This window comes from Narcine bancroftii, chromosome 1, assembly GCF_036971445.1.
Source record: "Narcine bancroftii isolate sNarBan1 chromosome 1, sNarBan1.hap1, whole genome shotgun sequence".
Classification (NCBI taxonomy): domain Eukaryota; kingdom Metazoa; phylum Chordata; class Chondrichthyes; order Torpediniformes; family Narcinidae; genus Narcine; species Narcine bancroftii.
The window spans coordinates 57,235,627-57,247,679 of record NC_091469.1 but is presented as its reverse complement, the minus strand read 5'-3'; the positions used below and the strand labels follow the sequence as shown (position 1 = coordinate 57,247,679).

The following is a 12,053-nucleotide window of genomic DNA, read 5'->3' as shown; positions in this document are numbered from 1 at the left end:
TCCAGAAACTTCATGTCTTTTAGCCCTCCTGATTTCCTTAATTTTTTTCCTGGCATTTGTTAATAATCCTTAAGTACCTTATTTGCTCCTTGTTGCCTATACCTGCTGTGTTCCTCACTTTTCTTCTAAATTATCCCTTGAAAACCAAGGTTCCTTATGTCTGTTATCCTTGCCTTGAATTCTGACAGGAAAACATAAACACTGTACTCTCAAAATTTTACCTTTGAAGATCTTCCACTCACTGAGCACATTCTTGACAGAAAGCAACCTATGCTAATCTACACTCTCTAGATCCTTTCTACAATTTAGAATCTCAACCCAAGGACCAGACCAAACTTTATGACCCAAAGGGTTTTCCTACACATACTGTCACCTGTCCAGTCCTGTTCCCTAACAGGATATCTATTGGACTTTTTCCAGTTGGTACCCCAATGTATTGATTTACAAAAATCTATCCTGAACATATTTGACAAACTCCTAGACATCCATCCCTTTTATATTATGGGTGTCTCAATCAATATGTGGAAAGTTAAATAACCTACTATCACAACTTTGTTTCCTGCAGCTGTCTGCTATTTCTATGGATTTTCTCCTCCAATTTTCACTGACTATTGAGTGGTCTGTAAGACAACCTCATTAATGTGGTCATACCTTTCCCATTCCTCAGCTCCTCACTTATAGTCTCAGTAGACAAGTCTAGTCACTCCTGTCTGAGCACAGCTGTGATATTTCCTCAGACCAGTAATACCATCCCTCCGACACTATTGTGTCTGAAATAATGGAATTCCCGAATATTGAGCTGCCAGTCCTTTCCTGTCTTCAACCAAATTTAACAAATAGCCTCCATGTCATAATTCCATATGCCAATCCATGCTCCAAACTCATCTGCCTTCCCTGCAATACACCTTACACTGAAATAGATTCATGTGAGTGCATTATATCCACCACACACAAGCCTTTGATTTCTGTCTCTATATGCAGTTTTAATACAGTGGCATCTTTTTCCTCCTCCACTCTACTATCTTTTCTGGCTCTGATTCACATCTCCTTGGAAATCTAGTTTAAACTCCCTGGAGCAGCACTTGCAAACCTTCCCACATGGATATTAGTCCTCATCCAGTTCAGATGCAAACGCTTCTGACAGGTCCCACTTTCCCTATAAGAAAGCATGATGATTCTGCATTATCTTCCTATTTCTAACCTCACCTCCTCGTGACACAGGTAACAATCCTGAGATCACAACTTTGGTGGTCCTGTCTTTCAACTTTGAAACAAACTCCCTGAATTCTTTTTGCAGGACCTCATCACCATTTCTACTCGCATCGTTGGTCCCAACACAGACCACCACTTCTGGCTGCTCACCCTCCCTCTTGTGAATACCATAAACTTTATCTGAGATATCTGGACCCTGGTACCTGGGAGGCAACATGCCATCTGGGATTCTCAATCTCTTCCACAGATCCTATTGTCCGTTTCCCTAGCTGTAGAATCCCCTATTACTATAGCTTGCCACTTCTCCACCCTCCCTTTCTTAGCTATTGGGCTAAACCTTATACCAGAGACCTGACTGCCGAGGCTTCTCCCTCATAAATTAATCCCTCAACAGTATGCAAAACTGTATGTGTGTTATTGAGAACAGCCACAGCATTACACTGCACTGACTGCCTGTTCCCTTTCCCTGTCCTGACTGTCACCCAGCTACCTTCCTACTGCCTCCAAAGTGTGATTGCATCTCTGTAACTCTCAAACTCCCAAAGGATCCAGAGTACTTCAAACTTTAATTCCCTACATGATTTGTAAGGAGCTGCAGCGAGATGCACTTCTCATAGATTAAGTTATCGGAGATATTGTTGGCTTCTCTGTCTATTCACATTCTGCAAGAGGAGCATGGCCCTGCCCTGGCTGCCATTCCAACTATCTAAGAACTAGAAAAAAAAGAAAAAAATTGCCCTTACCTGTGCATTCTTGCTGAATCCTTTTATTCCTTTTTCGCAACTGTTGCACCTACACCCTGAAGCCTCTCGAGCCAAGCCTCAAAGTCCCACTCTTACACAGACCATTCCCACAGTGGTCGCTCCACAGTGGATAGTGGAAATGAGGCTGCAGATGTGAAATCTGATAAGTAGGGAAAGTGATCATTGGAACTAGATAAGAGGGACAATGGGCAGAAAGAGCTAGTTGCAGGAATGGTTTGGAGAACCAGTCTGGGATATGGGTAAATGGAACCATTGAGGATAGGGAAAGGAGAATACTACTCTGTATGTCTCTCCTACCAATGGAAACAACTTATTTACTTCAATCTTATCTATACCTTTCATAATTTTATGTGTTTCTACAAGATCCCCTCTCATTCTTCTAAATTTCTGTGAGTACAGTCCAGAGAAATTTGGTTAAAAAAAATCACCAAAACTTCTACTATAACTTCTGCCATTTCTTTCAATCTCCTGGGATCATTCCATCAGGACCAGGGGATTTATCTATCTTTAGAGCCTCAAGTTTTCTGAGTACAACCTCTTTAGTGATAGCTATTACATCCAGGTCATCACCTCCCATCCCATCCATAACATCTGTCTTTAACATGTTTGACGTGTCCTCCTTGGTGAAAACCAATACAAAATAGTCATTCAAAGCCTCAGCTATTTCCTCATTAGGTAACAGTCAACACAGTAACAGTAATATCAATTGTCACTTCTCATCTTCCAAGGGCCCAACCTTCATTTTAACCACCCTTTTGCAATTTATATAATTATAAAAGGTTTTACTGTCCATTTTTATATCTTCTGATAATCTTTTCTCATAGTCTATCTTCCCTTTCTATATTGCTTGCTTTGTGGTTCTTTTTTGTTTCTTAAAGGCTTCCCAATCTTGTGCTTTCCCATTGCTCTTGACACTTTGAACGCACGAGCTTTTAGTTTGATACCTTCCTTAATGTCCTTAGTTATTCAAGGTTGCCCCCACCCTTATTGTCCTTGCTTTTAACTGGAATATGTTTTATTAACCATCGTGAAAATTCTCTTTAGAAGTCCTCCACTGTTCCTCAACCATCCCTCCATATAGCCTGCATTCCCAGTCTATCCAGCCAACTCCTCCCTCATCCTTTTGTAGTTTTCCTTGTATAGACATAATACACTTGTTTTAAACAGAACTATGATTTACTCAATCATACAGCATCATATAGCATTGGACTTGTCAGTCACCAACGAGCTTGCACCAACGACGTGGACATACCCCTCCATAAATCTTCGTCCGCGAAGCCAAGCCAAAGAAGAAACAGTGATCACTCTTTCCAAGAGGATCCTTAACTACAAGTTTGCTAATTTTACATATTTCATTGCATAGGACCTGATCAAAGATAGCATGTTCCCTTGTAGGTTCAGTAACATACTATTCAAGAAAGCCATCCTGTATGCATTCTATGAAGTCATCCTCAAGGTTGCATTGACCATCCTGATTCACCCAATCTATATGTATGTTAAAGTCCCCCACAATAATTGCTGTTCCATCCTTACATGCCTCTGATATTTCTTAATTTATTGCCTGCGCCACTGTAATGTTATTATTGGGTGGCCTATAGATTTTTTTTCCCTTTGCTGTTCCTAATCTGTATCCAAATGGACTCAACATTTTGCTCCTAAGATCTTGCATCATCTCTCACTTTTGCCCTGATCTCAACTTTAACTAAGAGTGCTATCCCACCTCCTTTCCTGCATGGCCTTCCTTATTACCCAATATCTTTGGATATTTAATTCCCAAACCTCTCCACTCTGCAACCACATGTAATAAGCACTAAATCATGCCCCCTTGTATTGATTTGTACCATAAGTTCATTGACTTAGTTTCAAATACTACGGGCATTCAGATAAAGTGCCCTTATTCCCCATTGTGCTTTTAACCCTTACCCTAATCTTTGCCTCTTTTACACTTGACTTTTATCCTCTCTACTCTTACTTTTCTCTTTTTTTAAACTTTTGAACTGTTCCTTTCTTCTCCAATACTGGTACCAATGATCTGTGAATTTGAACCCTCTTCTCCCACATCAATCCTTGAGCCAGGCATTTAACTCTCTAATCTTCTGGACCCTGTGCCAATTTCCATGTGGCTCAGGTAGTAACCTGGAGATTACCACCTTTTTAGTTCTGATTTTTAATTTTGTCCCTGGATTGTCATATTCCCTTAGAACCTCTTTCCTGGTTTTACCTATATAGTTGGTACCCACATAGACCTTGACAACTAGATCTTCCCCCTCCTACTGCAGGTCAGGTAAGACGTCCCAAACCTGGATCCAAGCCATCAGCACAGCCTTCAGGATTCTCTGTCCCTGAAACAAAGAACTTTGTCTATCACCCTAGCTATACTATCCCCAATGACCCCAACATTTCTCTTCTCTCTCCCCCTCTTGAATGGCTTCCTTAACTATGGGCTATGGTCATGTTGCTCATCCTTCCTTCAGCCCCATTCTTATCCAAACAAAACGCAAGAATCTCAAACTTATGAGATAAGATCAAAGGCTGAGGCTCCTCCATCTCTGTCTCTTGGATCCCACTACCTGCTTCACTCACAGTCACATCCTCTTGTCCCTGACCACAGGCCGAATTCGAAGAACCTATTCTAATAGGTGTGACAGTTTCCTGAAACACAGTGTCCAGGTACTTCTCCCCCTCCCTACTGTGTCATAATGTTTGAAACTCAGATTCCTGGTCGTCAATTTTTAGCCTCAATTTTTTGACCAACTTGTTGCAGCGATAGTCATCAGGAACCACAGTGGGGTCCACCTGATCCCTCATCATTCAGGTACAACACTTCACCTGATCCTGCTGTCTTGGGTAAACTTGTACCTCTCACTTTGTTCATTTTAGATTGGTCACAGTGTTCGAGCTACCGAAAGAAAATAGACATACACTGAGAGCAGTTCAGTTTATACAAGTCTTTATTACTAAATATCAAGCTGAATTCACACTACAACATGCAAGCCCTTCCCAATTATACTTATCAATGCCTGGACTGGTCCCAACTGCCAAAGCGAGGCGACGACTGCACACTTGTAGTAGGTTGTCTGGGTGCCGGTAGCAGCTTCTGCACCTCCCCGGTCCGGGACGTTGGTTTGGAATCTTGAAGTTCTTCTTCTTGCTGAGAGATGTTGCCACCTCTTGGAGAGTCTCAAACTTTAGCAGAGGGACCATGGCTTATATTACGCAAAAGTTGTTTACTTCAGATCTTATCTCTTTGAACAAATGATTTAAATTATCTTCAAGGTCTCCTGACAGTCTGCGACCAACAAAAGACAACTGCATCTCTTGGCCTCTTGGTGGAAGTTGGATAATGTCTACTGATTCATATGTATCCCTGGGCCCCATAGTGTAAATTTAAATAATGTCTTCCTATTCAACTGCATCCTGGGCCCATGGTGGAATTTAGATGTGTCTACTAAATATGCATCCTAGGCCTCATGGTGGAATTTAGATTATGTCTTCTGATGCAACTGCATCCCTTATTGCATAAGTTGGTTTAAATCCTCCATTACACTGCATGCCTACTTTATTCAGTTACCACTAATCAGACTTTTATTTAACCACTACAAAAAAGCTTTACCTGATTCTCACCTGTGCCTCCTCACCAAAGTCTCAAAGTCCCACTCTTACACTGTGCCAGTCACACATTGGCCGCTCCTCTTGAGCTACCCCTCTTTTTATTGGTTGCATCTAATTAACCAATGGAGAATTTAAAAGAGCACTACCTTTCCCGGTACTTTTTAAAGCCTTCTGAGCTCACCTTGCTTTTTAAACATCTTGCACACAAAGTTCATTCAGCTCCTGACACTCACCAGTCGCTGAACTGTTCTCACCAAACTTCTGCAATTCAGATATTTGGTCCATGTTTGGATTAAGATGTGATGAGTTTGAGAACTCAATAGTTCTGGCAAAACCCAAACTAGGTATTGGTGAGCAAGATTTTTGTTAGTCGGTGCTGATTGGTTGTTGAAGATTACTTCTAAATTTTGTCAGTGATTGTAAATGAACTTATTGTACAATATACAAGATTAAAGTAGTTTTTTTTGTGAACAATGCATGCCTGGGTAAATTTCCTCTTAGCTTGATGCAGTGCTATTCAGTATGAGAATGTCTCGAGATGCTTCTAGTTCTGGAATGGAAATGTTAAGAATTATAACTGGAATGCTGCCTTACCCCTGCAAACTATGCAGTATCCAGTGCTCTCAATGGTTTCTTGACATCACATGAAGTAAATTGAATTGACTGAAGACTAGATTCAGTAATTGTAGTGATCTCGGGAGGAAGCCAATATAGATCAACTCTTCACACTGCTGACTGAACACAAATCAGCAATGATTCATCCCCCTCTCTTCTACAGCACCACTTTGCGTCACTTGGACATTCTTAATCCCTGCCTACTAATGCCCTCCATGCTTCCCCCGCAACGCAACTTAAAATGTATTTTTGTCCTTTGCAACTCTAATTGAAATCTATCAACCTGAAGTAGAAACTATTTTTCTTCCCACTGCAGATGCTGTCTGACCTTCTGAGTAATTCCATTATTTCCTTTTTTTTAAGATTTAAGTTTGCTAGTTGAGTATTAGGGAGATGGCATTTTGGTTCTGCCATGACCCTCATATCTGTCACTGTATTTAGTTTTAGAGTTTGCAGAATTGATGTCCTGTTTGACTCCATGCATATTCCTTATGCTCTTAATTCCTCCTCTAACATTTCCCATCCTTGCCCTTTAACATCTGCTATTGAAATCCCTAGCAATGGACTTGACACCGCCTGACTTAATTATTCCACTGCTTACCTTGGCTGGCCTCTCATCTTATCTCCCACTTTATTTCAATTAATCAAAAACTATACTGAAAGCAGAAAATGCTGGAAATGCACAGCAAATAATTTTGCACGTAGAGAAAGAAGAGTCCACGTTTTGGGTCAATTACTTTTCACTGACCTGTATACTGTCATTTAGTATGTTTCACAAACCTTCTATAACTGATTGTACTGAACAGCATTATTGTTGCTACAAATTTAAGATTATTATCCTTTTGCTTAAATCCTTGCCAGATTCCCTTTGTTTGCCTCGTCCTGATCTGCCTTTCATCCATTGAATGCTATTGTCTAAAAAATCAGACTGGTTTGTGTTTTTAATGCACAATTTGTTATTTTGTATATGTTATATTAGCAGTAATTTCCAGGTCAATTTTCAACCATTGTGAAATTGATCTGAGCACATCTTGATAACAATTCACCTTAACATCTGACGTGCTGATGCTTTTTATAGTTGTCAAACTGAATGGAAAAAAAACATGATAAATCTATTTGATTTTGCCCTCATCTATCTACCTGTGGCATATGCATGTGCTCACAACTGTGTGGGTTTTGTCTGGGTTCTATGGTTTCTTCCCACCCTTCAAAACGTATGGGGATTGTAGGTTAATTCGGGTATTTGGGTGGCACTGGCTCAGGGACTGGAAGGGGCTATTTCTGAGCTTTGTGTTTAAAATAAATTAGAACTTGGGAGGTTTTGAAAGATGCCTATTTGATTGGCACTTCATCAGTGTCCATTCCTTTCATATTGGTTGCATTGTATATCATCTGCAAATTGCATGTAGTTACTCAACCAGATTACTTCAGTAGCATCCACGTCTAATGCCAATAACAAAGGCAGAAGGTGCCTTTAAAAACAGAAGGTGCATCACTGCCTGCTGATTCTTGCCATAATCTCACACCATCCTGCATTGGAAAATATTACCATTTCTTCATTGTCACTAGGTCTAATTACTCTCTAACCAACAGGACTGCAGAAGGAAGCTCGTATTAACTGCCTTCTCAAAGGCAAAATGGGATGAGCAAATAATGTTGACCTTGCCAGTAATGTTCACTTATCAAAAAATGCATTTAGAAAATCTGAGAATGGTCCATTTATGGCAAAATTGCTGTTATTGTTTTTATTTCAATAAATAGAGGCTTCTGTTATGTTTTATGTAACAAATTAAATTTGATTTTTAGGTTGAATATGTCATCAAATGTGATATGTCCTCTCTGCAAAAGGTTCTATACCGTCACATGCAAGCTAAAGGTATTCTACTAACAGATGGCTCTGAAAAAGATAAAAAGGTATGAACATATTTTAAATTGTAAGTATTATGCACATTTTAACAAGCATTTTCAAAACATAGACATTTTACATTCTAAAGCAGTTTGTTAAATTATTAAACAAGTTTTGCTTGATGGCATATTCAGTGAAACTTGAGTGGAAACTTAGAGGCCAATACTTTTTAAAAGGGCCAATTTGTATTGAAATTGACAGTTGCATTGTTGTTAAAACTTGCTATAATCTTCACTGCCCTGAGCAGAACAATTTTAACTGTTCCAATCTTAGAGCTTGAGACCATAGAATCTTCTGTCAATTCTTTTAATAGTTAAGAGCCAGTGATATCCTCGTATTAACTGATGTATGTGGACATCCAAAATGCCTTTTCACAGTAATAGTGTAACTTGATTAATCAGAAGGATTAAAAAATGGCAACCAAATTATAGCTTTTTGGGTCAACAGAGTCAGGATGGAAAGAATTGACTGGTCTGTACAAGGGATTGATGGTTCATTTTACATGGATCACATTTTTGGGGAGATTTGGAAATTGAATCTGACAATTGAGCAATCACGTACTGTAAATCTGAAATAAGAACACTAAATATGACTAATTTTGAATGTTTCCAGCAATTTTAAATAGGCTTTTGAAATGCCTTACAAAAATTTACTGCTGCATTGACAGTAATAGCAAAGCATGAACTTCAAAATATTCTTGGATCCTTTATAGGCAGCCGAAAGAGAAAGAAATTAAGTAACATAAGAATAGATAAAACATTACAGTAGACTTGGAGGGGACAGTTAGATGAAGCAGTTTAAATCCCATCCATCATTCATTATTTTAATTTATTTTAATTATGTCTTTTGGTTGGGCCATTTGGAGGAAAAGGAGGAGAGAAATTTGTGAAAGTTAGGCCTTGTTGCTGAAGGTACTTTCCATTACTGACATGGAAAGATCAATGCCAAAGGAGTGAAGGACATATGAAAGGATTCAAGATTGGGGAGAGGTCATTAATTGCTTTGATGATGAATACATTAGATTTGGAAGTCAGTATATGATATGAGGGATATGAAAGATGAGCATGTGTGTTAAGATTGTAGGATGTTTGTTATCATTTTAGAATCATACAGCACAGAAACAAGCACTTAAACCAACCATGACTATGCTCACAATCTGACACCTATCTAAACTGTTCCCATTTATAAACACTTGGACAATACCCCATTGTCTTAACTATTTGTATGCTCATTGTGATGGTCCTTGAATGTTGTGAGAGTATTTGTCTCTATCACCACCTCAGGTGGTGTGTTCGACATTACCACCTATATATCTTGCACCTCATCTTCAAACAATGTCCTCTGGTCTTAGAACCCTGCCAAGGGGAAAAGTTTATTTCTGTCCACCTCTCTCTACCCCTCATAATTTTGTGTGCCTCCAACACCACTCCCACCACCCCCTCCCCCACCCCACCTCCTCCCAACCATTTCTGCTTCAAACAAAACTAAACAAACCTATCCAGTCTATTTTGTCCTTCCAATGGTGTCACAACCAGAACTGAAAGCATTATTGATAGATTAATGCAAATTAGATTAAATTTGTTTGGTCCTCCCTGTGTTTATATTCTGTATCCTGCTAATGCTAACTTCTCTGTCATATGTACCTTTGCTGACATCTTCAATGACCTTTAGATGTATAAAAAGATTCCTTCATTCCTCAACATTGCCAGGGCTGAACCCTTCATGGTATATATTTTACCCTTATTTGACCTCAAAAATGCATCACCTCACTTACCAAGATTGTTCCAACTGTCATTATCTTTGCCCAACTTACCAACTGATCAATATCATTCTATAATTTAAGACTTTCCTCCTCATTATCAATAGAATAACCAATTTTAGAGTCATCCGCAAACATGAATCCAAGACCTTGCCTGAGATTGTGTAAATTACATACAATTTGCCATCCAAACTGAGACTTGGACTTGTTTTTACTGAGTATTCAGACATCTTGATTTTGTGCTTTTGGTGTCTCAGTGATGATACCTTCAGGCAAAGGAGATTGATTATGTACCCTCTGTAAGGAATTCTTGATTGCTTGCTAGAGTTGTCTGCAATTTGAGTTGAGAAGGACCAAAGAATTAACTTATTGTGCCATTTATCAAAATACTTTTGGTACAGGGAAATATTGTGGAGCATTGAATACCTGCAATAGTTTAGAACAGCTCAAGAAAATCCCATGTTCAACAATAGAACAAATGTTTAGATCAGGGGTGGCCAACCTATTTTTTAAACTCACATTCCACCTCAAGTATTCCTTTTGCCATAAGTGCTCTGTGATGGTAAGAGATTGCTTAAGGTGGTATGTGAGTGGTAAGGGAAGGTTGAGAATGGGTCTAGACCCATTTGTTACTGAAATATTTTGCTTGAGAAAAATTGTCATTTGGCACATTTCCTTTGGAGTTATGAAACTGCACATAACAAGTCAGTTACGTACGATTAAAACAGTCGTTTTCAAACTTTTTCTTTCCACTCACATACCACCTTAAACATGCTGGATTGCCACCTGTGGTTTAGATCAATAATGTTCATAAGATTCTGGAATAACTACTTATTGCTTCTTCTTTAAATAATATCATGTTGTGGAATTTGTAGAATAACTGGAGGGGTGTATTTGTAATATTTCATCTGGAGCACCACATCTTTAACTGAATTTAATGTGAAATGGAAGGCTAAGATGTTAAAATAGTATTAGACTGAGTAGCTTGAGTCATGATTAAGTAAAGTCCAGATATTTTAATATTTGGCTGATACATGTTGATTGATGTTGTTAAATAATTCTCATTCTGTTTCCATTACTAAAAAAAATAGTTGCAGTAAAAAATAAAATTGACACCCACTCTCTAGTTTAAATGGACTTAATTGATATTTTTGGTTGTGCGGATGCAAAACAAAAAGAAAATACATTCTTTACAAGAGTACGTAGTTCCCTTCTAGTTAGAACAAGACAGAGGAGGACTTGATGTGTTGATCCATGTGCATAATTTTTATTTGTTTTAACAGACCTGTTTAGACAAAGCAATTGAAGTTTTATAATTACTTTATAATACTTAATTCTGAAAATCAATTCTTTCTTTCTACCTCAATGTGATGCATATTTGTTGGGTTCCTATACATGAACCTCTATGATGCTATCAAAGATCGATTAACAATAAATGGTATCTCCTCATGGTTAAAGTCTGTCTACCATTTTTTACAAACTTAGAAATTAATAGAATGAATGTTGTGCTTGTCAAATAATGATAATAATAAACGTGCATGTTCAAAATTTCGAGGAGTTGCGGCATTTCTTTTGTTTTTAACTCCATCTGGTTCCCTCAGGGTAAAGGTGGTGCAAAAACTCTCATGAATACCATAATGCAGCTCAGAAAAATATGCAATCATCCCTTCATGTTTCAGCATATAGAGGTAAGTTCCTGATGTCAGTGAATTTTTCTTCTTGGGCATACCTTCAGGATGAAGGATGAATTTCTTTTACTCCAGGTTAGGGTAATGGATGAAGCAGTTGAGGGAGCAATAGACTGTTCCATGGATGGTTTGAGGCAACTGATAGAACAGCTGAGGGGATAATCCTTTTCTTCCACTGCTTACATGAGGTCTCTGCTTAGAATGCATTGACGCTTGATCAGTCTAAATGTTCTATAACTATTCAAATTGGAAGATCAAACTTTTCCAGGAGTTGGTGGGAAGTAGCATTCAAGGAAGTTTTGAGTAGATCATCAAATCTTTGTCTCTCTGCCAGGACAACCTTTGATTTTCCCATGTCTGGCATGCTCAGTTTAGCTGGCAGAGTAATTTGGTTTTGAGTGCTGGGATGTGAATGGTGAGGGAATGTGTGTTGATTGGCTTATCCCTGTAAAGAATTAGGATGATTGGTGTCATTGTCCTGATATGCCTTGCTGTTA

General features: G+C 38.7%; 1 protein-coding gene across 8 annotated transcripts in view; it reads left to right on the top strand.

Annotated features, from left to right (window-relative positions):
• The window catches only part of LOC138758530 (probable global transcription activator SNF2L2), a 179,236-nt gene that overhangs the window by 120,788 nt on the left and 46,395 nt on the right, over positions 1-12,053 (top strand). For all 8 annotated transcript variants that reach the window (XM_069927575.1, XM_069927567.1, XM_069927585.1 and 5 more), the window contains 2 exons: positions 8,010-8,117; positions 11,470-11,556. In XM_069927575.1, the coding sequence (XP_069783676.1) occupies positions 8,010-8,117; positions 11,470-11,556 (195 nt within the window). The remainder of the gene's footprint in view (positions 1-8,009; positions 8,118-11,469; positions 11,557-12,053) is intronic.